The sequence below is a fragment of the Muntiacus reevesi genome, chromosome 3, assembly GCF_963930625.1.
Source record: "Muntiacus reevesi chromosome 3, mMunRee1.1, whole genome shotgun sequence".
Taxonomy (NCBI): domain Eukaryota; kingdom Metazoa; phylum Chordata; class Mammalia; order Artiodactyla; family Cervidae; genus Muntiacus; species Muntiacus reevesi.
In genome coordinates, this window is record NC_089251.1 from 264,062,252 (window position 1) to 264,089,955 (window position 27,704).

The following is a 27,704-nucleotide window of genomic DNA, read 5'->3' on the forward strand; positions in this document are numbered from 1 at the left end:
CCCTTGAAGACAATGAAGAGACAGCCCCCCAAAACCAGAATGGATTGAAGGGGATCAAAAGGTACAAATTCCCAGGATAGTTAAGTCATAGGAATGTAATGTACAGCAAACACACCAACTGTAGTTAATAATACTGTATTGCATATTTTAAAGTTGCTAAGGGAGTAAATTTTAATAAGTTCTCATCACAAGAAAAAAATCTGAACTATGTATGGTGATGGATATTAACTAGACTTATTGCAGTGATTTTACAAAATAAAGACTGAATCATGTTGTACATGTGAAACTAATAGAATGTTGCATGTCAATTATATCTCAATGAAAACAAAAAAACACTGCTTCGGACTGTAATATTAAAAAATCTATTTGAAAATAACTTTTAATTGTAGTAATTCACCCCTCTGCACCGCCCCCTTGCATTGTAACAATTCAGTTTAAGGAAATATATCAATTCTTTAGAGTGATAATTATTACTGATTATCATTAGAGTGAAATTATCATTTCTAATTATTTCCAAGGTTATAAACTTCCTGAAGTTGGGTTCATACTTTCTACCCTTTGAGATTCCCTATATCATTAAGTATCATGATCTAAACATAAATGTTGGTTAAATTCAATTTCTGCATAAGTTGATAGCCTTTTATTTTCACCCTAAGAAAATAAAATTTATTAAGCTAAAAAGATAGTGTCTTTGAATTATTTTCAAAAATGTATTATGACTTCAAAAAAAAGCTCTTAGCAATAAAAAAGTTACATAGATACTAAACAATTATCTCAAGGTTCACTTTAGTTAAGAGGTAACTTTATATACGGATAAACTGTATATATTACCACATTTTCAAAAATAAAGAACTTGTATCAAATTGAATGTTAAAATAGAGTAATTAGAGATTGCCCTTAAAATTCTGAATTGTCTCCATTACAGGTATTTCATTAATTAACCCTTTATTCTTACCAGTAGAGGAGGTTAACAGTCAACATGTTATAATAATTCTCTTGCCACATGTAATACCATTGTGTATTGCACCAACTCAAGCAGTTGAATTAGGCCACACTGCCAGAAGAGCTAGAAAAGTACTGTTAACTTTAAAGTTAAAATACAAGTTGCTTTTTGTTAGGTAAGAAATATCAATGAGCAGTAAGAGCAAGGCCATCGTCTAGGAATCATATGACTACAGCATATGATATAAACAAGAGTGTACGTTCATTAGGTATCATAGGTATTCAATGATTCCAACAGTTAAAACAAGAGAGTATTCGATTAATATCAGTTCAGTTCAGTTCAGTCACTCAGTCGTCTCCAACTCTCTCTGACCCCATGAATCACAGCACACCAAGACTCCCTGTCCGTCACCAACTCCCAGAGTTTACTCAAACTCATGCCCATCGAGTCGGTGATGCCATCCAGCCAGCTCATCCTCTGTCGTCCTCCTCCTCCTGCCCCCAAGCCCTCGCAGCATCAGGATCTTTTCCAATGAGTCAACTCTTCGAATGAGGTGGCCAAAGTACTGGAGTTTCAGCTTCAGCATCAGTCCTTCCAATGAACACCCAGGACTGATCTCCTTTAGGATGGACTGGCTGGGTCTCCTTGAAGTCCAAGGGATTCTCAAGAGTCTTCTCCAACACCACAGTTCAAAAGCATCAATTTTTCGGCACTCAGTTTTCTTCACAGTCCAACTCTCATTAATATAGAGGTAAACAAAAATTTTAATCACCTTGTGACTAATGTTAATGACAGCAACAAAATCATGGTGTTTTCCATAGTAAATTTTTTTTTTTAAATCCTCAACAAAATCTTAGCCAACAAAATTCAACAGTACATACAAGAATTATGTACTTTGTGGTTCAAAACACAAGTATCAATTAGTGTAATACATCACAACATTAACAGAATGGGTAAAAATCACATGACCATCTTAATTGCTGCAGAAAAAGTGTTTGACAAAATTCAACATCTTTTCATGATAAAAAAACATTCAACAAACTGAACGGAAGGAAACTATAACAAAATAATAAAGGCCATACATGACAAGACCACAGATAACATCATACTCTGTGGTGGAAAACCAAAAGCTCTTCCTCTAAGATCTGGAAAAATTAAGGATGCCCACTTAAAAAATATTTATTGGATTGACTGATGTGGCTGCTTCTGGTCTTAGTGGCAGCAGGCAGGATCTTTCGCTGTAGTGCACAGGTTATTTGTGGTGACCAGGCTTTGTTGCTCTGTGGCATGTGAGGTCTTAGCTCCCTGACGAGCAATCAACCCCACATCCCCTGCATTGCAGGCAGATTCTTAACCACTGGGCCACCAGGGAAGTCCCAGGATGCCCGTTTTGGAGACTTCTAATCAAACAGTACTAGAAGTCCTAGCCAGAGCAATTACCTAAGGAAAAAAAAGTTAACCAAATTGGAAATAAACAAAATCTACTGGTAGACATAATCTTATACGTAGATGTGCCAAAAGACTACGCCCCACACCCACACGTTATAATTAGCAAATTTAGCAAAGTTGAATGATATAAAATTAATATGTAAAAATCTGTTGTATTTCTACGTGTTAACAATGAAAAATCCTAAAAGGGAATTAAGAAAACTATTCCATTTACAACTGTGTCAAAAAGAATAAAATACTTAGGACTAAAGTTATCCAAGGAGGTGAAAGAAAGACTTGTGCACTGGAAACTACACAAAGTTGATGAAAGAAGTTACAGAAGACAACATACAGAAAGACGTTATGAAGACAACATACAGAAAGACGTTATGTGTCTGTCCATAAATTGGAAGATTCTTAAGATGTCAATACTACCCAAAGTGACCTACCAAACCAATACAATCCCTATCAAAACCCCAATGATGTTGATTACAGAATAGTTCATTCTAAAATTCAAACAAAATTTCAAATGACCCCCAAATAGCCAAAACAGTCTAAAAAAAGAATTAAGTATAAGGACCCACATTTTCTGATTTAAAATTTTAATACAAAGCTACAGTAGTCAAAGTGGTGTACTGGCACAAAGACAGGCATACTGATAAGAGTCCAGAAAAAGACATAATAGACACACATGGTCAAATAATTGTTGACAAGGGTGCCAAGATCATTCAATGGGAATGGACAATATTTCCAACAAATGGTGTTTTAAAAACTAGATATTCACATGTGAAAAAAAAAAAAGGTGTATGCTTACCTTAAATCAAATGCAAGTTAACTCAAAATGGATCAAAGACCTAAATACAAGAGATAAAACTCTTATAAAAAAATGTAAGAAAAGCTTCATGATATCGGATCTGACAATTATTTCTCGGACACCACAGAAGAGCTGGCAATTAAAGAGGACACAAATAAACTGAACTACATCAAAGTTAAAATCAATTATGTGTCAGAGGGTACAACAGTGAAACTGCAACCCAAGAAATGGGGAAAAAATTGCAAATCTAATAAAGTTATCCAGAATACATAGAGAACTCTGACAACTCAACAAGGAAAAACTTACTTTTAAAATGGGCAAAGGATCTGAAAAGACATTTCTTTAAAGAAGATATCCAAAGCCCCCAAAAGAATACAAATGTTCAGTACTACTAATTATTAGGGAAATACAAATCAAAACTACAATATAATACAATCTCACATCTATTAGGATGGCTACTATCAAAAAAACAGAAAATAAGCGTTGGTGAGGATGTGGACAAATTGGTCCTGTTGGTGAGAATGTAAAACGATATAGCCATTATGGACAATAGTATGGCAGTTCTTCAAAAAATTAAACATAGAATTACCATATGATCCACCATTTTCACTTCTGGGTATATACTTGAAAAAACTGAAAGTAGGGTCTCAAAAGAAGTATTTGTATACTCATGTTCATGGCAGTATTATTCACAATGGCCAAAAGATGGAAGCAACCCAAGTGTCTGTCAACAAATGAGTTGACAAAAGGTGGTATATACAGACCATAGATTATTATTCAACCTTAAAATGAATGGTACAACATGGATGAACCTTGAGAACAGTATGCTAAGTGATCAAGTCAAAAAAAGTAATGTATGATTCCACTTACATGAGATACCCAGAGCAGCCAAAATTGGAGACAAAGTGGAATGGCGCTTGCCAGGCTAAGGGGAGAGTGGAGAAAGGAGTGACTGTCCAAAGGGTAGTTTCAGTTTTGCAAGCTGAGATTTCTGGAGATGGAAAGTAGTGATTGCTGCACAACAAAGTGAATACTGTATTGCCACCAACTGCATACTTAAAAACTGTCCTCTATGATGGCAAATTTTATGGGTATTTTACATATTCACACACAATTTCCCATGTTAAAATTAATCAATTAAAACTTGTTAACTGAAAAAATAAATGTGATTCTGCATCACTGCATCCATGTGGTCAAAGTTACCACTACCAACACGGGGACAAACTGAAGGTCCTTGTTTTGGAAAGAAATATGCTTAAGTATTTGGGGATCAAGAGACAAGCTGTAAGCAAGTTACACTTCTGTGATAAAGCAAACGTGGCAGAACATTATCACTTGCTGTACAGAGATGAAATGTATATGGGGTTTATTTTACCATTCTTGCAACATTATTGTAAATTGGAACTATTTCCAATTTAGAAAACAAGGCTATTCTTGACCAGTTTTGAGACTAAAATAAACCATGCAGCAATGGCCATTTTATACAGAAAATACTATTTTTTTGACATTTAAAATTTCTCAAGTATGATTATCACATTAACACCTGGCACCACACGAATTTTAACCCTAAATAGGTGAAATTTTTAGATGACTGGGATTTAACACTTTAAATGCTAGAATGGTACATCAATAGTTTTCAAGTCTTTTTAAAGTGCTACTTTACTTTTCTTGTTTAGAATTTTTAATGATCAAGGTCATCAACATCTGCTTCAGTAGATGGCTGTGCTTGTTCTCACAAGTGTTTCAGAGTATGATACAAAAATGACGCTGCAGATAATAGCTGTTCTCCCACCTCCACCTAGTGGTTAGTTATTACTTCTATCTTTACCTACCTTCTTTTTACAACAATCACATTTGTACTTTTAAATTTATTGAAAGGGTTTTATAAATGCACAAACTTCATATTTTGGTTGTTCAAGGACTTATATCAACAATCTCATGTGTTTCTGAATATCAAGTCAGATAACCCTTCCCCAATTTGTAACATAAGATTTCTATAATTAAAATAAATTATTCTTGCATTTAGTCATCTTGATTAATGAGATTTCTCACAAATAAGTCTGCAGAGACTATAAAAATGCCTTTAAAGTATCACAAAAATAGAACCATACAGCTGTAAGCTATACTATTCTCTATCTCAATTGCCTGGTTGCTCATCAGCAATTATAGTGATTTTCAACGTGTCCATGTTTCCTCTTAGATAGTACTTCTTAACCTTTTTTCAAATTGCAGGAAACCCCTTCCCCCAAGAAGAAAAGAAATTTAAACTAACTGAAATCAAGTCACTAAAAATTTCCTTAACAAGAGAAATACTAAGATGACTTTGTCAGTATTTTGTTTCAATCCCTACTAAGACATTGCCATTTGATTCTGACACTGACCAGCTGGAGTCAGAATCGGACTCCACAGGTTTAGGGTCTATCCTCCACACGTTACCCCCGTTTGAGATGTCTGAAAGTGGAGTCCTTCTCAACTTCTGACTACTTACAAATCTGGGGGTTCCCATAATTCCTGCACTTTCAAGAATTTGCCAAAATGATTCCCAGAACTCTGGAAAGCACTGCCCTTATAACTGGAAGTGAAAGTGAAGGTGGTCACTCAGTCGTGTCCGAATCTTTGCGACCCCATGGACTGTAGCCCACCAGGCTCCTCTGTGCGTGGGATTTTCCAGGCAAGAGTACTAGAGTGGGTTGCCATTTCCTTCTCCAGGTGATCTTCCCAACCCAGGGATCGAACCCGGGTCTCCCGCATTGTAGGCAGACGCTTTCACCGTCTAAGCCACCAGGGACGTCCTTATAATGAGTTTTATTATAAAGGATTCAAATGAGGATCAACCAAATGAAGACACATGGAAGATGCGGTAAGGTCTGGGAGGAAACGCAGAGCTTCTGCACCCTTTCTTTGTGGAATCAAGGCACATCGCCATTGCAGCACATCAGTGTTCACTAGTCAGGAAGCTCCACTGAGCCTCAGTGTTTCGAGTTTTTAACTGAGGCTTCATTATTTGGGCACGACTGATTACAACATGGGGCATTACAACTAGGTCAGGTCAATCTCCAGGGTCCCCACCCACCCACCATGGGGCCTGCCCCAAATTCCAACCCTCTGTGTGGTAGGTCCTTTCTGGTGACCAGTCCCCATCCTAGTTATCCAGGGGTCTACCATGACTCACCTCATTAGCAACACAAAGACATTCCTAGTACCCAGGAAATCCCAAGGGTCTTAAGAAGCGCACGGTGAGGAACACGGATGGAGGCCAAACCATACCGGAGTTGGAAGGTTGAACTCTGAAGGGTCAAACCACTGTAACAGCTGCAATTTTTCTTCACTCACCAAGAACCAATTTTCACCCCGGTAGAGAATGCACCCTTGAAGACAATGAAGAGACAGCCCCCCAAAACCAGAATGGAATTTTATTGTGTAAAGTTTATAGAAGTATGACTACTATTCTTCTGTACAAAGTGCACAACAAATGGTTTTAAATATAACTGAGAGAAATGTGAATCCTATGACATCTGATACAAGTTGAATCATTTACAGGTACACTAAAAAAGTTTTTAAAATATCGTCTTTCTCCAAAGAGTCCATAGCGCATTTCCTAAGAGTAGCGATGGGGAACCTCCCAGGCAGTCACAAGGGCATTTTATTGCCCTCGATGCTGATTTTTACTGCGTGTGCAGATCTGCTTTTTTTCCTGATGTCTGTGAACTTTCTCATCTGTTTATCCAGTCGACTGATACCCTTCTTGGAGGTCCCCTGAAACTAAGAGTGGGGTAAAAATTAAACAGCAAATTACTGATACATTCATACATTTAGTTTTGTTTTTAATCTTCTTTTATCTGAAAGTCATCAGACTGAAGAGTTCCCAGGTCTGGAATAACCAGAATAAGCTTTGGTGACCTCAGGAACAACAGAGCAAGTATACACAGCAGTGTCAGAAATGCGTATTAAGCTCTCTCAGAGAAGAATAATTTTGTTGTTATCTGTGCCGTATTTTTAAATTTCGCCTCAAGTCCACAGAAATTTGCTAGGAGAGAGAAACGGGGGAGGAATGAACCTAATTCATCAGATTACATTTTGACTGTATGCTTTTCCCTTTCAAACACCACATATGGAGGTGACCATTTGACATATACAAGTTCAAACAGTGTTGGCATAAAAAATTATGATCTTCTAAGGCAAGGAAAGTCATCGACAAAAAACCCTAAGCGTAACGAATGATATCAGAACTGCTAAGTGCTTGCTGGAGCTCTAGTTTCAGATTAGAAATAGTCAGGGTTCTATAACCCTGTGCAAATGATGCCCCTTGTCTGAATGACTTCCAGGACTGCTGGGAGAAGTGAATCAGGTAATAATAACAAATACAAGCACACAATCAGGGCTCAAAATAAACATCAGCTACTACTACTATTACTACTCCTTTGCAATCAGTTTGACACAAAAAGAAAAGTAAATTAAGTCTCTTGATCCAAGGGGCTTACTACTTCTTGCATTCTCTTTCTACTTGCCCTTTTATGGTTAAAGATTTGTTGTTAGGTAATTTCTTCTGTATTTTGAAAAGATTGTTAGGTCTTGAAAAAGTGTGGTCTCCAAGAAATTGACACTTTTAGGAAATGCTGAAAAGGTCTGCCATTTATGTTGGATCAGGGTAAACTCTTCTTGTTTGCTACAGTAATGCCAGCAATCCCAATCTTCATGAATGTTGAGTAGTTAAAAAGAGATGAGGTCTTTTAGTTCTTTTCCCTAGAAATTTACTACTGAATCACCTGTGAAGCTTAATCCAAAGAATGCTAAAATAAGGTAGAGACTAGGAAATACTTTAGGGCTGGTACTAGTGTGGTGAAGTTCTTTTGAGTTGGGGAACCCCTCCTAGGCTTATATCACCTTTAGATTTAGCTTCTACCTCAGATATAAGCAAGGATCTCTAATAAATCATTCTTAAATAAGAGCTACATTGATATCCATCCTAGATTTTCTATGTACATCCCAATTACAAATATTATATTAACATCAATTTTAGTATTTGGCACTAGCCCTGTGAAGGGGTGTAAAAATTCATTATCAGATGAGAAAGAACTATCGCCCTATGCAATACCCCAGATTTCTGGACAGTCCCAAGTATCTGACTTCCTTTCAGACAATGTGCTCCTATTTTCAGTATATGCAGTCAGTGCACACTGGAAGCCTTAGCTGCTCAGACCTCTGCCCACTGACCAACCCCCAGCAGCTCTACACATCAGCCTGGACTTCTTGTCCACTCCCAGCACATTCTGTAAGAATTTGAGCCCTCTAACCTCAGCAACTGGGACACACCAAGGCTGCACTGATCTACCCCTTGTTATAGATCATAAGATTCATAGCTGGCAAATGCCTGGTTACCCCAAGTCTGAAAATACACAAAACTGAGTACCTAGCATGTCAAATTCAGTAACTTCTCTCTTGATTTCTTAACCCTACACCCTAGGACAGTAAAACTGAATTGCTGCACCACTTTATCAGTGAAAAATCAAAAGTAGCCTAAAAGATTAGCAAGATAGGTTTGCTTTAAAAAATATGGTACAATCATATTATAATACAATATTTAGTCACTGAAGAAGGTTTACTCAAATGAATTTTTACCATGTTAAGTAAAACACAAACCTAACAAGGTATAAAAGAAAATGATCACAATTTTGTTTAAAAGTTAAAACACTACCACCACAACAAAAGAAACCCCAAACCAGTAATAATATGTTTATGCACACATATATATAAAGGATTAAAGAAATAACCCAGAATGTTAATATAAGGTGTGGTGGGATTACAAGTGACACTAAGTTTATTTGTGCTTTTTGTATTTAAAGATTTATATAAAAACATGCACTGCTTTGTCATTTAAATGTTATTTTAAAAGCATTCCATGGAATAAATTAGCATATAAACATACAATGTAGTTAGTGCAGGTTATTGATTTAGAAGTGAAAAATCAGAAACCATGAAGAATGAACAAATTATTAATATATTTTTACATGATAAACTTATGCAGCCATTACAAATGATAAATATATAAGGTGATTTAATGTGAGGAAGTGATCAAAATTATATAAATATAATTTTAATTATATTAAAATATCAATAGAAAACAAGGCAAAATTTTTGTCAAATTGCTTTTGAGTGGTGAGTGATTTTCCTTTTTATAATCTCAAAATTTTCTACAATTATAAGCAGGAAAAACTAAGTTTAAAACATTACTGAAAATACATGTAATACATCAAAATTGTTAACAGTGGTGCTTTACATGGAGGAAGAATAGAACTTTGGGGAAGGGGGTTTATTCTACAGTATATTTACTCATGTAATTTCAAAAATAAAATTACACTTAAAACAAAAAGAATTTCATGTGAAAGCCATTAGTTCACTCCAGTTTTTTCTTAGGAAGCATGTTTTCCAGTAACACTCATTAGTGTCTGTACAGTGTGAGAGCCTTGAGGGAGTATGTGAGGAATCTTAATAGGGAAACAGTGTCAGGACAATTTACTGAAATATAACATGGGAGGTGATGGTTTGTAGTTTAGTCGCTAAGTTGTGTCCGACTCTTGCAACCCCATGGACAGTAGCCTGCCAGACTCCTCTGTCCATGGGATTCTCCAGGCAAGAATACTGGAGTGGGTTGCCATTTCCTTCTCCAGGGGATCTTCCCAACCCAGGGATCAAACCCGGGTCACTTGCATTCCAGGCAGATCCTTTAACAACTGAGCTACGAGATCAGCTCCCAAAACATGCCTTATTATTATTTTTCGGATAGAGCTGTATAAGCCAGACAGGCCAAGATAAATAACAGTCCATTTTGATCTTGGGAATGTTGGACAAAGAAGAACTCTGAACTTCCCTCTCCTCATGCTGGTCATGTCTCAGTCTAGCAAGAGGCTGGGCTACCTCTTCCCACCTCCCCAACACCTACAGGGAGGGTGGGATCCAAACTATCAACACCAGCAGACAGGCACATGCCCTTCGAAAAAAGACAGGCCACTACGATTTTTCATTACATTTTTCTCTGCCCTATTGTAGATCCTGATTTTCTAAAATAAGTGTGCTGGGGAAGAAAATATAGTATGAAAGAGAAGAATAAAAGAAAGGAAGAGACAGTGAGAATAGCAAAGGTAAAGAAAAACAGGGGTGGTGGGGAGGAGAAGGAGGGATATCAAGGGAAACAGAAATAGAAGAGAAAAGGGAAAGAGGGGACGTCCCTGGTGGTTTTATGGTTAGTACTTCAGGTTTTCACTGCTGCTGCTAAGTCACTTCAGTCGTGTCTGACTCTGTGCGACCCCTTAGACAGCAGCCCACTAGGCTCCGCCGTCCCTGGGATTCTCCAGGCAAGAATACTGGAGTGGGCTGCCATTTCCTTCTCCAGTGCATTAAAGTGAAACGTGAAAGTGAAGTCGCTCAGTTGTGTCTGACTCTTCGCGACCCCATGTACTGCTGCCCACCAGGCTCCTCTGCCCATGGGATTTTTCAGGCAAGAATACTGGAGTGGGTTGCCATTGCCTTCTCCACAGGTTTTCACTGCCCGGGTTCAATTCCTGGTCAGAGAACTGAGACCCCACAAGGCACAAGGTCTGACCAAAAGGAGGGGTAGTGGGGAGAAAACAGGGAAGGAAGCAGAGATGAAAGAATTCTTAGCACAGAACCAGTGCTCTTCTACCCTTTATTTATTCTCAATAAAAAAGACTGTGTGCTTGGTCTTGATAGTAGCTTAATAGCAAAGTGAACGTGCAGGAAAGCGAGTGTGTCTGTGGAAACAGCTGCCCGAGCAGGGGTCACAGAGGGCAGAGAACACACTTAGACTCTCAACTGTCCACTGCAGCAGACTGCTGCTGGTAACCCGGGAGCACAGCAGGTCAGCGGGTCTGGCTTTGTGAATGCTCCAAAGTCGCCTTCATTTCGTATATCAGTTAAATTTATCTCCTAAGTATTCAGTGTCAGGATTTATGCAATGAGCCCTCAAAGGCAGGTTACTGAGCCACTGACAACAGGAAGCCACCTCCCTTCCACCTGGATGTTACTAACCAGCTTATATGCCTGTAAGGCAGACCAGCCACTCTGATTCTGGGCCCTGACAAAAACCTTTTTAATAAAAAGGGTACCAGGCAGAAAGACCAAAATATCTATCAGTGAGGTAATTATGTACTGGGGTACTGATAAAGGAAAGTGAAGTCGCTCAGTCGTGTCCAACTCTTAGCGACCCCATGGACTGCAGCCTACAAGGCTCCTCCATCCATGGGATCTGCCAGGCAAGAGTACTGGAGTGGGGTGCCATTGCCTTCTCCGACTGATAAAGGAAGGGAACCTCAAATCAATTTCTAAATATTCAGGACGACTAGAATGTCACTGGGTGCCTGGCTCGGTCATTATTTCAGAACTAAAGAGGTCCTGGCCTTTTCTGGTTAGGAAAGCACGCACACACTTGTTTCCACTCTAGCTGCTCAAGCCCATGCAGAGCATGCTTCCTTGGGGATACCTCCCAGGTAACGCTCTGGCAGGGCCCGGCCTACAGGGGCATCCTGTTGCCTTCAATGCTGAACTTGACAGCACGGTGCACTTTGCTGAGTCGTTTCTGTTCTGCAAATCTCCTCTTATGCTTTTCCAATCGGCTTAGGCCCTTTTTAAGAATACCAGGCTAGAAAGAGTAGTTTGAATGAAGAATAAAGAAAGATTACTGAGCAGCAATGAGGATCACCGAGTAGTATTTACAGTGATGGTGACAGTGTCTACCCTAAACACTTCATAACAGACTGACTTAAAAACAGCTAAACAGGAAGGGAGGGGTAGGCTGTAAAAGCAGCTGAGTTCTGTTTCTCAGGGTTCTAAAAAAAAAAAAAAAAGACTATATCAAAACACTCTAGCCTTCAAGGTTCAGTTGAAATAAAAGGAGTTAATATAAAGAAACTTCCCAACTGATAATGTTTCTTAAAATCTGAAGTAATGCTCACCAGTAATAATGGTCTTTATCTGGCTAGATAAAAGAGAAAATAGCTCTCTTCAAATTAGATAAACTTTTAAGAGCTGCTTAAGGGTTCTCAAACATGAAGTAAAAGACAGCAATCTGCATTTCAGATCCACCTTGCTGTCCCTGGACTGATTACTTACCCTGGATGATTCCATTTCCACATTCCACTTGGGCCTGACAACATAGTCCTTGTTCGAGGGCATGGGGACCCTTGCCCGGGCGCAGAATCCAGGATCTCCAGGTCTAAGAGCCCTAAGAATGGGAAGAAGAGCACACTGCTTATGCAGCCAGCCTTAGCTGGGCCCATGCCACTCATCTGCACATCTGTGTCAAACCTCCTCTGCCCTCCCCGAAGTCACCCCATCCACGTCCTGCTGTCTTAGATGGCTTCATCATCAGTCATACTGCTCTATCAATTGCTCAACTTTCCCCAAAACTTCCTCTGCAGGATTCCTTATCCCCTCTTCTCAGCTTCAGATATAATCGTGCCTCTCTCCTTTCTAAGGCTGGCTCCTCCATGAGGACTCTGAATCTCAATTTCTCTGGTCTAATGGAGTCACTTGCGTTCACTTGTGAGATGAAGTCAGGCAGTCAAAATGACCTCCCAAACTGAGTATGCCCATAAAGCGGTTTACATGCTTGTGCATATGCAACTCATACAGTAATCTTTTGGTCTGTTTCCTGTTTTGTTTAAAAAAAAAAAAAAAACTTGAGATACAGATTCACATGCAGTTTTAAGAATTAATACAGAGAGATCCAGTGTCTCTCTCAAAAAACAACATGCAAATCACTACAGCACACTATCACAAGCAGGATATTGATGCTGCTGTCACCCATCAACTTTTATTTACATTTTCCCGTTTTACTCGCACTCTTTAATCTCTGTGTATGTGTTTCTTCATAAGAAACCACCACACTATTTTCCAGAGTGGCTGTACCATTTTACCTGCAGCAGTGGATGAGTAATCTAGTTTTCATGCATCCTTGCCAGGATTTAATGGTGTCACATACAGTAACTTTCACATACAAATTTGAGAACTACCATGCTAGACTAAAGTGAGACTGCCATCCTTCCAAAGTAAAGCCTATTCAGTGTCTGGGAATTCGAATCTCTCAACTTTTAGGTAACTATCTCCACTGGTAAATGGAGATTGGATATGTGTGTATGTTGGGGTGGGGGGTGGAAGAGAAGGCTAAAAGATTCTAAACTGTTTCTATTCCCTTGTATGGTTTGCTCTATTCTTAAATATCAAGCTTCTATAACTTTCATATATGTGAATAGATTAACTGACTAGAAAATTTCCCACAACTCTTATTTCCCCCCTGAGGCCACTATCGGCAAACCTATCCACAAGTAAATGACACGTGCTCCCTCCAACTCACTTCCTGTTTTCCTTTTGTGATGTGGGTGCTGCGTAACTGCCAGCACTCACTGCACAGCCGCTCTGAAGTCTACTCTCCACCACAGCACCCTCCGGGGCAACCTTGTCCTTCTCTAGGTTCTCTTCCAATGTGTAGGATCAAAGCTCCTCACTGGCCTTTGGTGGCTACACGCCTTTTGAAAGCATTCAGTTTATTTTTTAATGCATTTAGGTGGTTTTTTTGTTTTGTTTTGTTGTACTGTGCCGCTTGCAAAATCTTAGTTCCCCAACCAGGGACTGAAGCCAGGTCACTACAGTGAAAGCACCGAGTCCTAACTACTGGACCACCAGGGAATTCCCTGTTCAGTTTATTTTTCACTCTGTTAATTTCATGATTCAACAATCTTTTCTAGGGAGATAAATATCAATGTCTCTAGCTCAAATTCCAGCTCTAGACCCAGGATATTTACAGGACTACCTCATTCACCTTCTATTTAATATGCTCAAGAAAAAACTCACCTATGACTTCACATCAACGCCTCTCCACTCTAGTGAAGGGTAACACCATCACCTCAGTTACTTAAGTTTAAAATTCTGGTTGGTATCTTCAACTCTAGCCAGCTCATCACCCACCAAGTCAACTCCTGGCAGTTTTGTGCCTGCGAATTCTCCTCAACTTTCTGCTTCTCCATTACAGTTTCAGTTGACCTGTATCACTACTTTCAGCTCTTCTGCCCTGCAACCCATCCCACAGCATGACACCAGGAGTGCATTCCAAATCAAATTTAACTTCACATCCACGCTCAGAAAAGTTTCTAGGAAACCAGAGAATTAAACATCCCTCATCTTGATTTAAAGCACTTCAGAGTTTGGTCAATATCTGCATTTCCAACCTTATCTTCCATGACTTCAGGCACTACAGTTACTGCCTGATCACTTCAACCTACTCAGTTCAGTTCAGTTGCTCAGTCATTTCCAACTCTTTGTGACCCCGTGGACTGCAACACACCAGGCTTCCCTGTCTATCACCAACTCCTGGAGCTTACTCAAACTCATGCCTATCGAGTTGGTTATGCCATCTAACCACTTCATCCTCTGTCGTCCCCTTCTCCTCCCACCCTCAATCTCGCAGAAATGAGTCAGTCCTTCGCATCAGGTGGCCAAAGTATTGGAGTTTCAGCTTCAACATCAGTCCTTCCAATGAATATTCAGGACTGATTTCCTTTAGGATGGACTGGTTGGATCTCCCTGCAGTCCAAAGGACTCTCAAGAGTCTTCTCCATCACCACAGTTTAAAAGCATCAATTCTGTGGTGCTCACCTTTCTTTATAGTCCAACTCTCACATCCATTCATGACTACTGGAAAAACCATGGCTTTAACTAGATAGATGGACCTTTGCTGGCAAAGTAATGCCTCTACTTTTTAATATGCTGTCTAGGTTGGTCATAGCTTTTCTTCCAAGGAGGAAGTGTCTTTTAATTTCATGGCTGCAGTCATCATCTGCAGTGATTTTGGAGCCCAAGAAAATAGTCTCTTCCTGTTTCCATGGTGTCCCCATCTGTTTGCCATGAAGTGATGCCATGATCTTAGTTTTCTGAATGTTGAGCTTTAGGCCAACTTTTTCACTCTCCTCTTTCACTTTCATCAAGAGGCTCTTCAGTTCTTCACTTTCTGCCATAAGGGTGGTGTCATTTGCATAGCTGAGGTTAATGATACTTCTCCCAGCGATCTTGATTCCAGCTTGTGTTTCATCCAGCCCAACGTTTCTCATGATGTACTCTGCATATAAGTTAAATGAGTAGGGTGACAATATACAGCCTTGACATACTTCTTTCCCTATTTGGAACCAGTCTGTTGTTCCATGTCCAGTTCTAACTGTTGTTTCCTGACCTGCATACAGGTTTCCCAGAAGGCAGGTCAGGTGGTCTGGTATTCCCATCTGTTGAAGAATCTTCCACAGTTTGGTGTGATCCACACAATCAAAGGCTTTGGCATAGTCAATGAAGCAGTAGATGTTTTTCTGGCACTCTCTTGCTTTTTTGATTATCCAGCGGATGTTGGCAATTTGATCTCTGGTTCCTCTGCCTTTTCTAAATCCAGCTTGAATATCTGGAAGTTCACGTACTGTTGAAGCCTAGCTTGGAGAATTTTGAGCATTACTTTGCTAGTACGTGAGATGAGTGCAATTGTGCAGTAGTTTGAACACTCTTTGGCATTGTCTTTCTTCGGGATTGGAATGAAAACTGACCTTTTCCAGTCCTGTGGCCACTGCTGAGTTTTCCAAATTTGCTGGCATATTGAGTATAGCACTTTCATAGCACCATCTTTTAGGATTTGAAATAGCTCAACTGGAATTCCATCACCTCCACTAGTTTTGTTCCTAGTGATGCTTCCTAAGGCCCACTTGACTTTGCATTTCAGGATGTCTGGCTCTAGGTGAGTGATTACACCATCATGGTTATCTGGGTCATGAAGATCTTTTTTGTATACTTCTGTGTATTCTTGCCACCTCTTCTTAATATCTTCTGCTTCTGTTAGGTCCATAGCATTTCTGTCCTTTACTGTGCCCATATTTGTATGAAATGTTCCCTGATATCTCTAATTTTCTCTAGTCTTTCCCATTCTGTTATTTTCCTCTATTTCTCTGCATTGATCACTGAGGAAAGCTTTTTTCTCTCTCCTTGCTATTCTTTGAAACTCTGCATTCAAATGGGTATATCTTTCCTTTTTTCCTTTGTCTTTAGCTTCTCTTCTTTGATCAGCTATTTGTAAGGCCTCCTCAGACAACCATTTTCCCTTTCGGCATTTCTTTTTCTTGGGATGGTCTTGATCACTGCCTCCTGTACAATGTCATGAACCTCCATCCATAGTTCTACAGTCACTCTGTCTATGATATCTAATCCCTTGAATCTATTTGTCACTTCCACTGTATAATCGTAAGGGATTTGATTCAGGTCACACCTGAATGATATAGTGCTTTTCTCTACTTTCTTCAATTTAAGTCTGAATTTGGCAATAAGGAGTTCATGATCTGAGCCACAGTCAGCTCCCGTCTTGTTTTTGCTGGCTGTATAGAGCTTCTCCATCTTTGGCTGCAAAGAATAGAATCAATCTGATTTTGGCTATTAACCATCCCTAAAATAGGCCTTAAGTGCTTACCCTACATCTTTGCTTAAGCTCTCCCCTTTGCCTCTGACTCCTCTAAAGACTTTGAGAGAATGGACTACTTTTAATATGATTCTGTATTTCTGGAGCCTAACACAGTTTATTATATAGCAAGTGGCAACAAAATCTTTACTCGAACTATTTTTCAATCTTCTTGTAGTCTCCAGAGCACCAATACAGTGTGGATATCCAATAAATGCTACACTAGAAATCATCCCCCACCACCCTGAACCATCATTTCATTTGCTATTTTTCTTAAGGCAGCAAGAACATTCACAATATCGTCTAAGAAGTAAATCAATACAAAAAAATCTTACTTTTCCTCTCCTGTCAGCACCTTTTCCAAATCTCTTCGGGGTGTCTGACCACCAGTGCTGGGAAAAAAGCAATTGATGAGATATTAGGAATGTTAGAACTTTACAATTAAGGGAAAAGAGCAAAGTGAAATATCAAACTCAGATCACAATTAGGTCCTTTATATTGGATCAGAGAAAATAATTCCTAATCTTAGTACTATTTATTTCAGTTATCATTTGCACATCAGGTTTCACTCACCTGTAATGATCTTGCTAGATGCAACTGTATCCAGTTTATGGATACAAATTTAACCAGTAATATCTTTCCCCCCTAAGAATCTGGAAAAGAGACTAAGAAAGTTGTTCCTGTAAGTGGTTGCAACAACAGAAGCAACCTCGAAAACGGTGGCAGACGTCAGATGCAACCAGAAAAGTCTTGGGGGGAGCAGGTGACAAGCTTCACTAGACACTACCCACATTTAAACTTAAATGGTATTATGAACTACAAGAGATAGCAAGCGGAAAGACAAACTCTTATCATCTTATGGGTTTCTTAATCATCTTTATTTACAGAAAGAAAAAACAACAACAGCAAAAACCCTGAGTTACCAGAGCAATAGTATTTACTTCACTTACTCATACCTGTTCCCTCATACCTGTTCATTCTTCGCCTTTGGGGCATCTGTTCTAGGTCTCTCTGCTCCCTTTCTTCTCTTGTCATTCCTTTGTAGTTTGAGGTAAGACCAAATATAGGCCGAGACCATTCATCTACAACAAAGGGAAATTAATTATTTAGTCAACAGAGTGGCATTCTTGAAATAATCACACCCTATGGTAATGTCATAGTCTAGGCATTCAGAATATTCTCTCCTTAAAGACACCATTATTTCAGGACCATTTATAGGATAAATGTCTATTTAAGTCTTCTGCCCATTTTCTGATTTTTTAAAAAATACTGAGTAGTATGAAGTGTTTGTATATTCTGGATATTAAGCCTTGTTGATCACATTGTTTACAAATACTGAAAACAGAAAATCTTTAAATTCTCTATGTTCTTATTCTAACCAAAAACAAGCTCCTTTATTACTTAGTTGTCAAAGTGGTTTAAACCTTTAAAAATTACCTTTTGATAGTGCAGACGTCGGACCTATATTCAAGCCTAAGAAAGCTGTTAACGAAAGTGCACACACAAAGATGTCCTACATGCACACTGTTTAGTCAGCAAAAGGCCAGAGGTGCCCTCTGATGTTTTTGTTCTTTTACTGCTGCATTATATGGACCTCCATGGTGGCTTGGAGAGTAAAGAATCTGCCTGCAATGCAGGAGACCTGGGTTCCATCCCTGGGTCAGGAAGATCCCCTGGAGAAGGGAGTGGCTATCCACTCCATATGCTGCTGCTGCTGCTAAGTCACTTCAGTCGTGTCTGACTCTATGTGACCCCATTGACGGCAGCCCACCAGGCTCCACCGTCCCTGGGATTCTCCAGGCAAGAACAATGGAGTGGGTTGCCATTTCCTTCTCCAATGCATGAAAGTGAAAAGTGAAAGTGAAGTTGGTCAGTTGTGTCTGATTCTTTGCGACCCCATGGACTGCAGCCCACCAGGTTCCTCCGTCCATGGGATTTTCCAGGTAAGAGTACTGCAGTGGGGTGCCATTGCCTTCTCCGACTGTATATGCTAGCGGTCCCAATCTTTTTGGCACCAGGGACCAGTTTTGTGGAAGACAATTTTTCCATGGACATGTATGTGCGTGTGATGGCTTTGGGATTGTTTAAAGTGCATTACATTTATTATGCCACTGCTAGTCTGACAGGAGGTAGAGCTCAGGTGGTAATGCAAGTGATAGGGAGTAGCTGTCAATACAAATGGAAGTTTTGTTTGCTCGCCAGTTGCTCACCTCCTGCTGTCTGATCTGGTTCCCCTGGTATACACTATCAAAACAATAAAGGACCTTTACAGAACACAGGTGTCATCAAACTAAGAAGGAAGGAAGGAGTCTCAGGGGGTCTATATCTCTTTAAAAACTGATATGCCTTCCCCATCTCTGGATTTAGAATCACTTGTAGTACATCATGGGTATCAGTAGGAACAGCCTGCTTCCCTCTGCCTAGGGCAAAAAGGTTGAAAACCACTGTATCAAAGCATCAAAAGTTTATTATTTAATAGGCAGTAAACTGCAGGTTAATAACAAGATGTCAATACTCCTCTAGTTTATTAAAAAAATTAAATTTCTTCTAAAAGTTTTTGATAATCTTAAAATAGCAATAGGCAAGTAACTACTGTATTCAGATATAAAGTAAAAGTGAAAGTGAAGTCGCTCAGTCCTCTCCGATTCTTTGTGACTCCATGGACTGTAGGCCACCAGGCTCCTCCATCCATGGAATTTTCCAGGCAAGAGTACTGGAGTGGGTTGCCATTTCCTTCTCCAATTCAGATATAAAAGTAGTTACTATTTCAATCTAGTCTTAAAAGTTTAAAAATCTTTCCAACACAAAGCACAGGAAGAATTAAGGAGGGGGATGAAGACACACACGGTGTTCAATATAGCAACTGATCAGATGAATTTCAGTTAAGACTTCTTGGGATTTCTCTGGTGTCATTAAGCAATGACACACAAAAGGCTTTGGAGATCGTTATAAAAGTGACAACAATAGCAGCAGCAGCTAACATTTCTTAAGGATTTACTGTATCCTAGGCACCATACCTTATATACATCTTGTCTAATCTTTAAGACAAACTAAATTAAATACACAGTTCTCTGTTTTAACAGAGGAAACCTGATTTACAGCTTAAATCACTAGCCCAAGCAGTAAGGCAGGTGGTAAACGGAAACCCAGGTATGACGGACTCTAGGGCCTATATTCCAATCTCCCTCTCTCTACATGCTCTTGATCCATAATTAGCAAATGCATTATTTTTTTTTTGTTATATACTGGGATAGCATACTTAAATATACTGAGAAGCATTTTAAGTCTAAGGATAAAAAGCTTGGTATCTATAGGAAGTTATCAAAAATTTTTCTACTTCATTTCAGACTCATTTTAAAAGAATACTGGTAAAAATATAGTTAGTTTATATATATATACATGTCTCTCTATAAACATAAACACAAGAAACAAAAAGCAAAATGTACATACTGATTAATTTCCCTGCCATGTCCTTGTTGGACCTTGATTCCTTGGGGTGTTTATAGAGATACATCACTGCTCGTCCAATCCCACTATGCTTCAGGGTCTCCTGGCTCACACTAGGTAGCTGGGGAACATAAACACATACACACATATTAATCATTAAGAAGCTGGGAGTCCTGTCAATCTACTCTAGTGGGCCTGCAACACCTGGTTCATTCATTCACAGCAGAACAAACGACAAAAAAGTTCTATTTTCAGTATCTATAGTCATTGAACACAAAGACATTCTGTGTTCCCATAAGGAGTTCAGAGTTCAGTACTACCACTGAGCTGAATTAAAACTTAACAGTGTGAGAAAGTGTAAACAAAGCATCCTCAGAGGTTGGCAGTTTAACAAATCGAGGGTCCTCTCAGGTCTCTGAACCAAACAGACCTACGTCTGAACCCACAGCCACTTGCTAGTTTTGTGACCTTAGACAAGTCATTGAACTTCTCTGAGTCTTAATTTCCTCATCTGTAAAATGGAGATAATACATCTATCCTGCAGGTTTGCTGTGAGGAATAAATGAACCTATACATTTAAAAAACATCTAGCACATAGTGGGTTACTCGGGAATTCCTTCAGAAGTTAAGCAGCTTGCCCAAGGTGTCACAGCCACATAAAGGTGGCTCAGACCAAGATTTAAAGGCACATCTGAGGCTGAAGTTGGTGCCCCTTCTACTTCAAGTGCCTCCCTAAAATACACCCACTACCATACTACTCTTCTCAGATATACCAAAGCTACTCCAAGATCTTTTCTCTTCAATACCATAGTCACAAGAAGTTTTAAAAGGCCTTCAAGTTCATTTTACTTGGTATGCTCCTAATAAACATACCTAATACAACTCTTCTGATAGGCTATGGCAGACAGAATACACAAATACAAAGTAAAATGCAGAGGTTATGATAATACAAGCCATGTCAAATAATCAATGAAGAGCAAACAAGTCAGATTATCTGCCTATCACCTCTTGCAGAATCCTCAGCAGCTCTTCTCGAATCTTCAGTGCTGGCAAACTCCTATCTGGTAGAGGGGAGAGCCATTCTTTGATGGCGGACATCACGCCACTGTCAATAAATGTTTCTTTAAGGTCCTGCCTAAAATAATAACAATAAAGGAAAAGAAGGTCAAGTCTATGAATACTGGTTCTACTGTAGCTTCCTTTGATTTTCTTATATATTTAGTGATGTTTCCAAAAACTGCGTTAAAAAAAAAATTACACATTTATTTACTGAGCACCTGTTCATAGATTTCAACAGCTCTATGAAATTTAGTTCCTATTTTCAAGAAACAGACATGATACGCAAGGAAAGATGATTTGTTAAAGATAACCCGTCACCCCCAACCCCCCAAAAAACACACCAAATTACACGAGGTAGGCTAATGCTGATATGAATGGTGCAGACAATAAGAATAATGAGTTTCAATTATCACCCTTAAAAAAATTATGTTGAACCTATGAGAATAGTGATCCTTAAACTGTTTCAAGTAATAGAGAACCCAGAATTTGCAGGCAGGAATACCACCACTCTCCCAGCAGAAAAAAATCACTATGAAATACTGATTACTATTCAAATCCCATTTTATGTACCAGATCAATTATGTTAACAGGGAACATGATATCATATATATGAAGTCTGGCACAGATAATTTTCTCTGTTGGCATAGAGGTGCCAATTTTCTAGTAGAAAGTCCTAGACCATGTGTCTGGCTAATTGGTGTACTAATACAAGGTAAAATTCATGATATAACATGATATAACAGGTTCAATACATCCTTCGAGTAGTCTTCCAGGATTTGCTCTGCTCTCAATCATTCTGGAAAAATAGACCAGTTTGTAGTGTATAAAGAAAAAATTAGTAGTTTCCAAGTTTTCTTTCATTAGCATCAGCTTGCTATTTGTTCTGTTTCTATCAGGCATAAAAGTTTAAGAAATATCTGTGAGAAAGTAATAATTTAGGAGATCCTATTCATTACTATTTTTCTGTAAATTGATAGAAGATGATCATTCTTTAATGTCTCTAGAACACCAATACATTGCGTGAATATCATTCCATTAAAAGGAAAGCTTTTTTTTAAGAAAAGAGAATACTTACTTCTTAAGGTGCATGACCACAGTAGGTAATAATGTTAATTTTTTCAGTGCTGGTTTTTTTTGATTATTCAACTGTCTGTCTTCCTATAGGAAGAAAAAGATTTTTCTAAAAAAAAGTAAAAAGAAAGCAATGGCTTTTTCTTTTTCACTTTTAAAAAAATTTATTTTTAATTGGAGGAAAACTACTTTACAACATTGTGTTGGTTTCTGCTATATATGAACATCAATCAGCCATAGATATACATATGTCCCCTCCCTCTTCCCACCCTATCCTGTTTCTCTAGGTTGTCACAGAACACTGGATTTGAGCTCCCTGAGTAATACAGCAAATTTCCACTGGCTATCTAATTTTGCATATGGTAATGTATATGTTTTAATACTACTCTCTCAATTCGTCCCACCCTCTCTTTCCCTCCATGCCCATAAGCCTTTTCTCTGTCTCAGCTGCTGCCCTGCAGATAGATTCATCGGTACCATCTTTTTAGATTCCATATACATGTGTTAATATACCATATTTGTCAGAGAGCAATTGTTAATATCAAATTATTAACACTATAATTCTAAGCTTTAGATATAACAAAGTAGCAATTTCTCTGAGACACTAGAGGTTTTCCTACAAGAACTACATATAGTAGAGGTATTTTGTAGAGCCAAAACCCACAAAATTGTTAGAATAATTAGTTTTAAGAACTACAAATCGAGAGTAACAATTTTAATTTAAAATACTGGCACAACTGTCAGATTTTCAGAGTTCATTCAATGTACAAATTATACATGGAAAAATTTAGTTTATCATCAAAAATAATATTCTGGCTATGCAGTTTGTAAGAAAAGAGTATGTTATTAAAAACGTTTAATCTTTGATATTTGGGTTTTTTTCCCTACTTTTTTTTTTGCCGCATTGCAAGGCTTATGGGAATCTAAAGCTTCATGAACAGGGACTGAAACCCAGGCCCTTGGCAACAAAATCTTGGTGTCCTAACCAATTTCCTCTGCTTTTTTAACTGTAGAAAATTTAAATTCTACAAACACAGAAAACAAAATTATACACTCCTGATACACACATTTCAACAATTAAACACACATGACCAATCTTGGCTTACTCATCTCTCTAGCTGCTTTCCCCTTCACCCTTGAGTTATTCTGGAACAAATCCTACACACATAGCAAAATACCTCAGCAAGTGCCTCTAAAAGAGCAGGATTTGTTTTTAATCATTGTATTTGGCCAATTTTTAAATTGGCTCAATTAAATTTGAGCACAATTTTAAAATGCAATGAATTAAATGTAATCTCTCAATCAGAGGCAAAAGCATGACACGAGTTAAAACCTACTATGCATAAATTTATAATTTTTTTGTATGTGAAGAAACATCACTTTGTGGCAAACTAGCCAAACCTGAGAACAAAATCATTCCTCCATTAAAAACGGCAAACCAGGGACTTCCCTAGCAGTCCAGATGTTAACATGCCATACTTCCAATGCAGAGGGTGCAGGTTTGAACCCTGGTTGAGGAATTACATACTATGTGGCCAAATAAATAGATAAAATAACAAAATATTATGAAAAAGGCAAACCAATTCAACCAAAAAGGCCCATTTTACTAAATACTCAAGTCTTCATTTTTTTCCCCTAAAACATACTACTAAAATTTTCCATGCTTAACATTTAAAACATTAAATGCTTATCTTAAAAAAATTAAGTAGATACTTATGTGTCTAATGTAAATGTAAATAAGCAAGAATTAAGCTTTTTTTTTTTTTTTTAAAGCAGGAATTCCCTGGTGGTCAAGTGGCTTGGACTTGGTGCTTTCACTGCCAAGGACATGAGTTCAATCCTTGGTTGGGGAACTCAGATCCTGCAAGCCACAAAGTGTGGCCAAAAAACAAAACAGGCTATATAACCAATTATGTGAGAGAAAGAAGGATGAAGCTGCAAGTGACTCACCTCAGCAGCTTCATTCATCTTGACAATCATGGCACTCACAACATCGTCAGCATCACTAATAAAAGTACCACCATCACGGTTACGTCTGCGCTTGCCACTCATGCTCTTTTTCCGCTGTAACATCATCTCAAAGTCTGACAGAAAGTCCATGCTAAGCAGTAACACAAAATCAAGTAAAATATAAATTCGCTTTTAAATACACATCTTCTTTTATGAGTTAAGAACCACCAATTTTTAAAACTCTAACTCAATGAAGTGCTACTTTTTTTTAAAGTACAAGTACTTTTAAAATTGTTTTCAACAGAACAAGTGATCATAAATTTTATGCTCAATTTTTCTACTATCCCAACTGTTACACATAAAACACATTTCAAATTTCAAGTTTTACCTGTCACTCCATGGTTTCATTTTAACTGCATTGCCTTTTGGGGGAAGGGAAAGAGTGGTGTTCAATCATCTAAATACTTCTGTCTTATACAGGAGTAACGAGGGAAAAAACTGCTGTTTCTTAGTAACAACAAATACATAATGTGTACTTCTCTCAAAACATAATATGACTGAGATAAAGATCAGTTCAGTTGAGTTCAGTCACTCAGTCATGTCCGACTCTTTGCGACCCCATGAACCGCAGCACGCCAGGCTTCCCCGTCTATCACCAACTCCTGGAGACCACCCAAATCCATGTCCATTGAGTCGGTGATGTCATCCAACCACCTCATCCTCTGTAGTCCCCTTCTCTTCCTACTCTCAATCTTTCCCAGCATCAGGGTCTTTTCCAATGAGTCAGCTCTTCTCAACAGGTGGCCAAAGTACTGGAGTTTCAGCTTCAACATCAGTCCTTCCAATGAACACCCAGGACTGATCTCCTTTAGGATGGACTGGTTGGATCTCCCTGCAGTCCAAGAGACTCTTAAGAGTCTTCTCCAACATCATAGTTCAAAAGCATCAATTCTTCGGCACTCAGCTTTCTTTATAGTCCAACTCTCACATCCATACATGACCACTGGAAAAACCATAGCCTTGACTAGACAGACTTTTGTTGGCAAAGTAACGTCTCTGCTTTTTAATGTGCTGTCTAGGTTGGTCATAACTTTCCTTTCAAGGAGTAAGCGTCTCTTAATTTCATGGCTGCAGTCACCATCTGCAGTGATTTGGGAGCCCAAAAAATAAAGTCTGCCACTGTTTCCACTGTCTCCTCATCTATTTGCCATGAAGTGATGGGACCAGATGCCATGATCTTAGTTTTCTGAATGTTGAGCTTTAAGCCAACTTTTTCACTCTCCTCTTTCACTTTCATCAAGAGGCTCTTTAGTTCTTCACTTTCTGGGTGGTGTCATTTGCATATCTGAGGTTATTGACATTTCTCCTGGCAATCTTGATTCCAGCTTGTGCTTCCTCCAGCCCAGCATTTCTCATGATGTACTCTGCATATAAGTTAAATAAGCAGAGTGACAATATACAGCCTTGACGTACTCCTTTTCCTGTGTGGAACCAGTCTGTTGTTCCATGTCCAGTTCTAACTGCTGCTTCCTGACCTGCATACAGGTTTCTCAAGAGGCAGGTCAGGTGGATAAAGATGGAAATATACAAATCTGCTAAGAGCCTCAAAAAGTCTTCCTAGCATTCAACTGAATCTTTACACTTAACAAGGGAACTAACATGCTCTCTGCCCTGATGCTGGGAAAGATTAAGGGCAGGAGGAAAAGAGGACGACAGAGGATGAGATGGTTGGATGGCATCACTGACTCAATGGACATGGGTTTGTGTGGACTCCGGGAATTGGTGATGAACAGGGAGGCCTGGCGTGCTGTGGTTCATGGAGTCGCAAAGAGTCAGACATGATTGAGTAACTGAAGTAAAATGATACGGTTTATATAATTTAATATCCAAAGGTACTGGAAACTCTCTCAGCTTAATTCTTGCATGTCACTAGGAATTAAGAAGAAAACTATCATTTAATATCGTGATACTGATATTACAGTATCATCTTTATAACCCTAACAGTAACTAACAAGTCTTTTCTATGTTTGGCACCTTTCAAGACACCAGATTTTTCTGCACAGATTCCAATCATCTCAACAAAAGTATGTGAAATACAATCAAGCAGTATTCTGTATCTAAAACTGTGCCCCCCCCCACTCCACCCCCCACCCCGGGATTCCTAAATCAGCTTTCTCTTTCTCAACGAACTTTTACCGGGCTACTTTTCAGACTGAAAAGTAAGTTGAGATATGAATTTAAAAAGCCTGACAACCAAATAGCTCCACAAAAATAGCTGAGCACCGGGCAAGTGAAAGAAAAATAACAAGTGCAAATAATTTTCAGGTAGCAACTGTATATAGAGAAGTAGACGGGAGAACAAAAATGCAAGATTCTTTCCTACACTTAATCAGGAACCAAAATAAGAAAAACAAAGTTTCTTAGTCTTCATCTCATTTTAAAAGTTCTCTTTAACAAAGTCCTTTAAAAAACAAATAAACTTACTGTTTTCCTCTCTTTATGTTATCATCAGAATCTGAATCTTCCGCTTCTTTTACCTGTGTTTCACTTTTTTCTTCTTCCAAATCTTCTTGGTTAAAACCCTAAATGCAGGGTAAGTTAGTCAGTTATCACAACCTCATTACAGATTCTTCCATGTAACTGCTTGCTCTTGGACACCAAAAAACATATAGCAAAAAAGCTCCCTCCCACCGTAGCCATTAGTGTTACTGGTTTTCTTGTCTCCTTCCAGAAACACTTATGCTTACAGAAGCACTTCTACTTACTACACTCTTTTATTATACACACTGAGTACAGAATACTGTTGTGCACATTTCACATCTAACAAAAGAATCTGGAGTCAAACTGATATTGGTATAAACTACCAAACAATCTCTGGCATACAGGGTAATATTCATTGAGTGAATTCTTTTGTTTTTCATTGGATTTGCTATTTTTCTACCATCTTGAACTATACTCTAAATTCATCTACTTTCATTCTCTCTAGCTTTAGTAATGAAAGTACTGACTTCTTTTTCAACATAAGAATTGTTTAACAAGTAAGTTTTAATTTTCTCTGGATGACAAGGGTGTTTTATTTGTTAATTTTGTTTCTGACTTTTAATTTCATTGCATTCAGAAAATGCTGGCTATGGTTTCTATGTTCAGCAGAAGTTTAAATTTTATTTGGAAATGCAAAGAACCAAGAAAAGTCAAGGCAACCTTTGAGAAAAACAAACTTGAAGGGCATAAAAAACCAAATATCAAGAGTTATGCATTAACAGTACAAGGACAGACCAATGGAACAGAAAAGATAATTCAGAAAAAGACTAGAAGACATATATACACACTTGATTTACGACAAAGATGTCACTACAGAGCACTGGAAGAGAATAATCTGGGTCAACTGGGGTGGGGGGGCGCAGAAATCTTGACTATCTCATACATATTGAGCTTGTTTGTTTTTTAGTCGCTGAGTCCTGTCTGACCCTTGCAACTCCATGGACTGCAGCCCACCA

The 27,704-nt window shown here is 38.6% G+C and overlaps 1 protein-coding gene across 11 annotated transcripts in view; it reads right to left on the reverse strand.

Moving 5' to 3' along the window:
* Positions 1-253: 253 nt before the first annotated feature.
* IWS1 (interacts with SUPT6H, CTD assembly factor 1) overlaps positions 254-27,704 on the reverse strand; it is a 54,885-nt gene continuing 27,434 nt past the window's right edge. For 3 of the 11 annotated variants that reach the window (XM_065931964.1, XM_065931967.1, XM_065931966.1), the window contains 9 exons: positions 26,692-26,789; positions 24,208-24,358; positions 22,262-22,344; positions 21,133-21,262; positions 20,131-20,248; positions 17,651-17,762; positions 17,016-17,072; positions 12,312-12,423; positions 254-6,947 (listed from right to left, as the gene is read on the reverse strand). In XM_065931964.1, the coding sequence (XP_065788036.1) occupies positions 6,816-6,947; positions 12,312-12,423; positions 17,016-17,072; positions 17,651-17,762; positions 20,131-20,248; positions 21,133-21,262; positions 22,262-22,344; positions 24,208-24,358; positions 26,692-26,789 (993 nt within the window). In that variant the 3' untranslated portion in view covers positions 254-6,815. Of the gene's footprint in view, positions 6,948-11,682; positions 11,842-11,870; positions 12,029-12,311; positions 12,424-14,051; positions 16,626-17,014; positions 17,073-17,636; positions 17,763-20,130; positions 20,249-21,132; positions 21,263-22,261; positions 22,345-24,207; positions 24,359-26,691; positions 26,790-27,704 lie in introns of those variants that run through there. The other 8 variants (XM_065931965.1, XM_065931969.1, XR_010662526.1 and 5 more) reach the window with 7 other exon arrangements.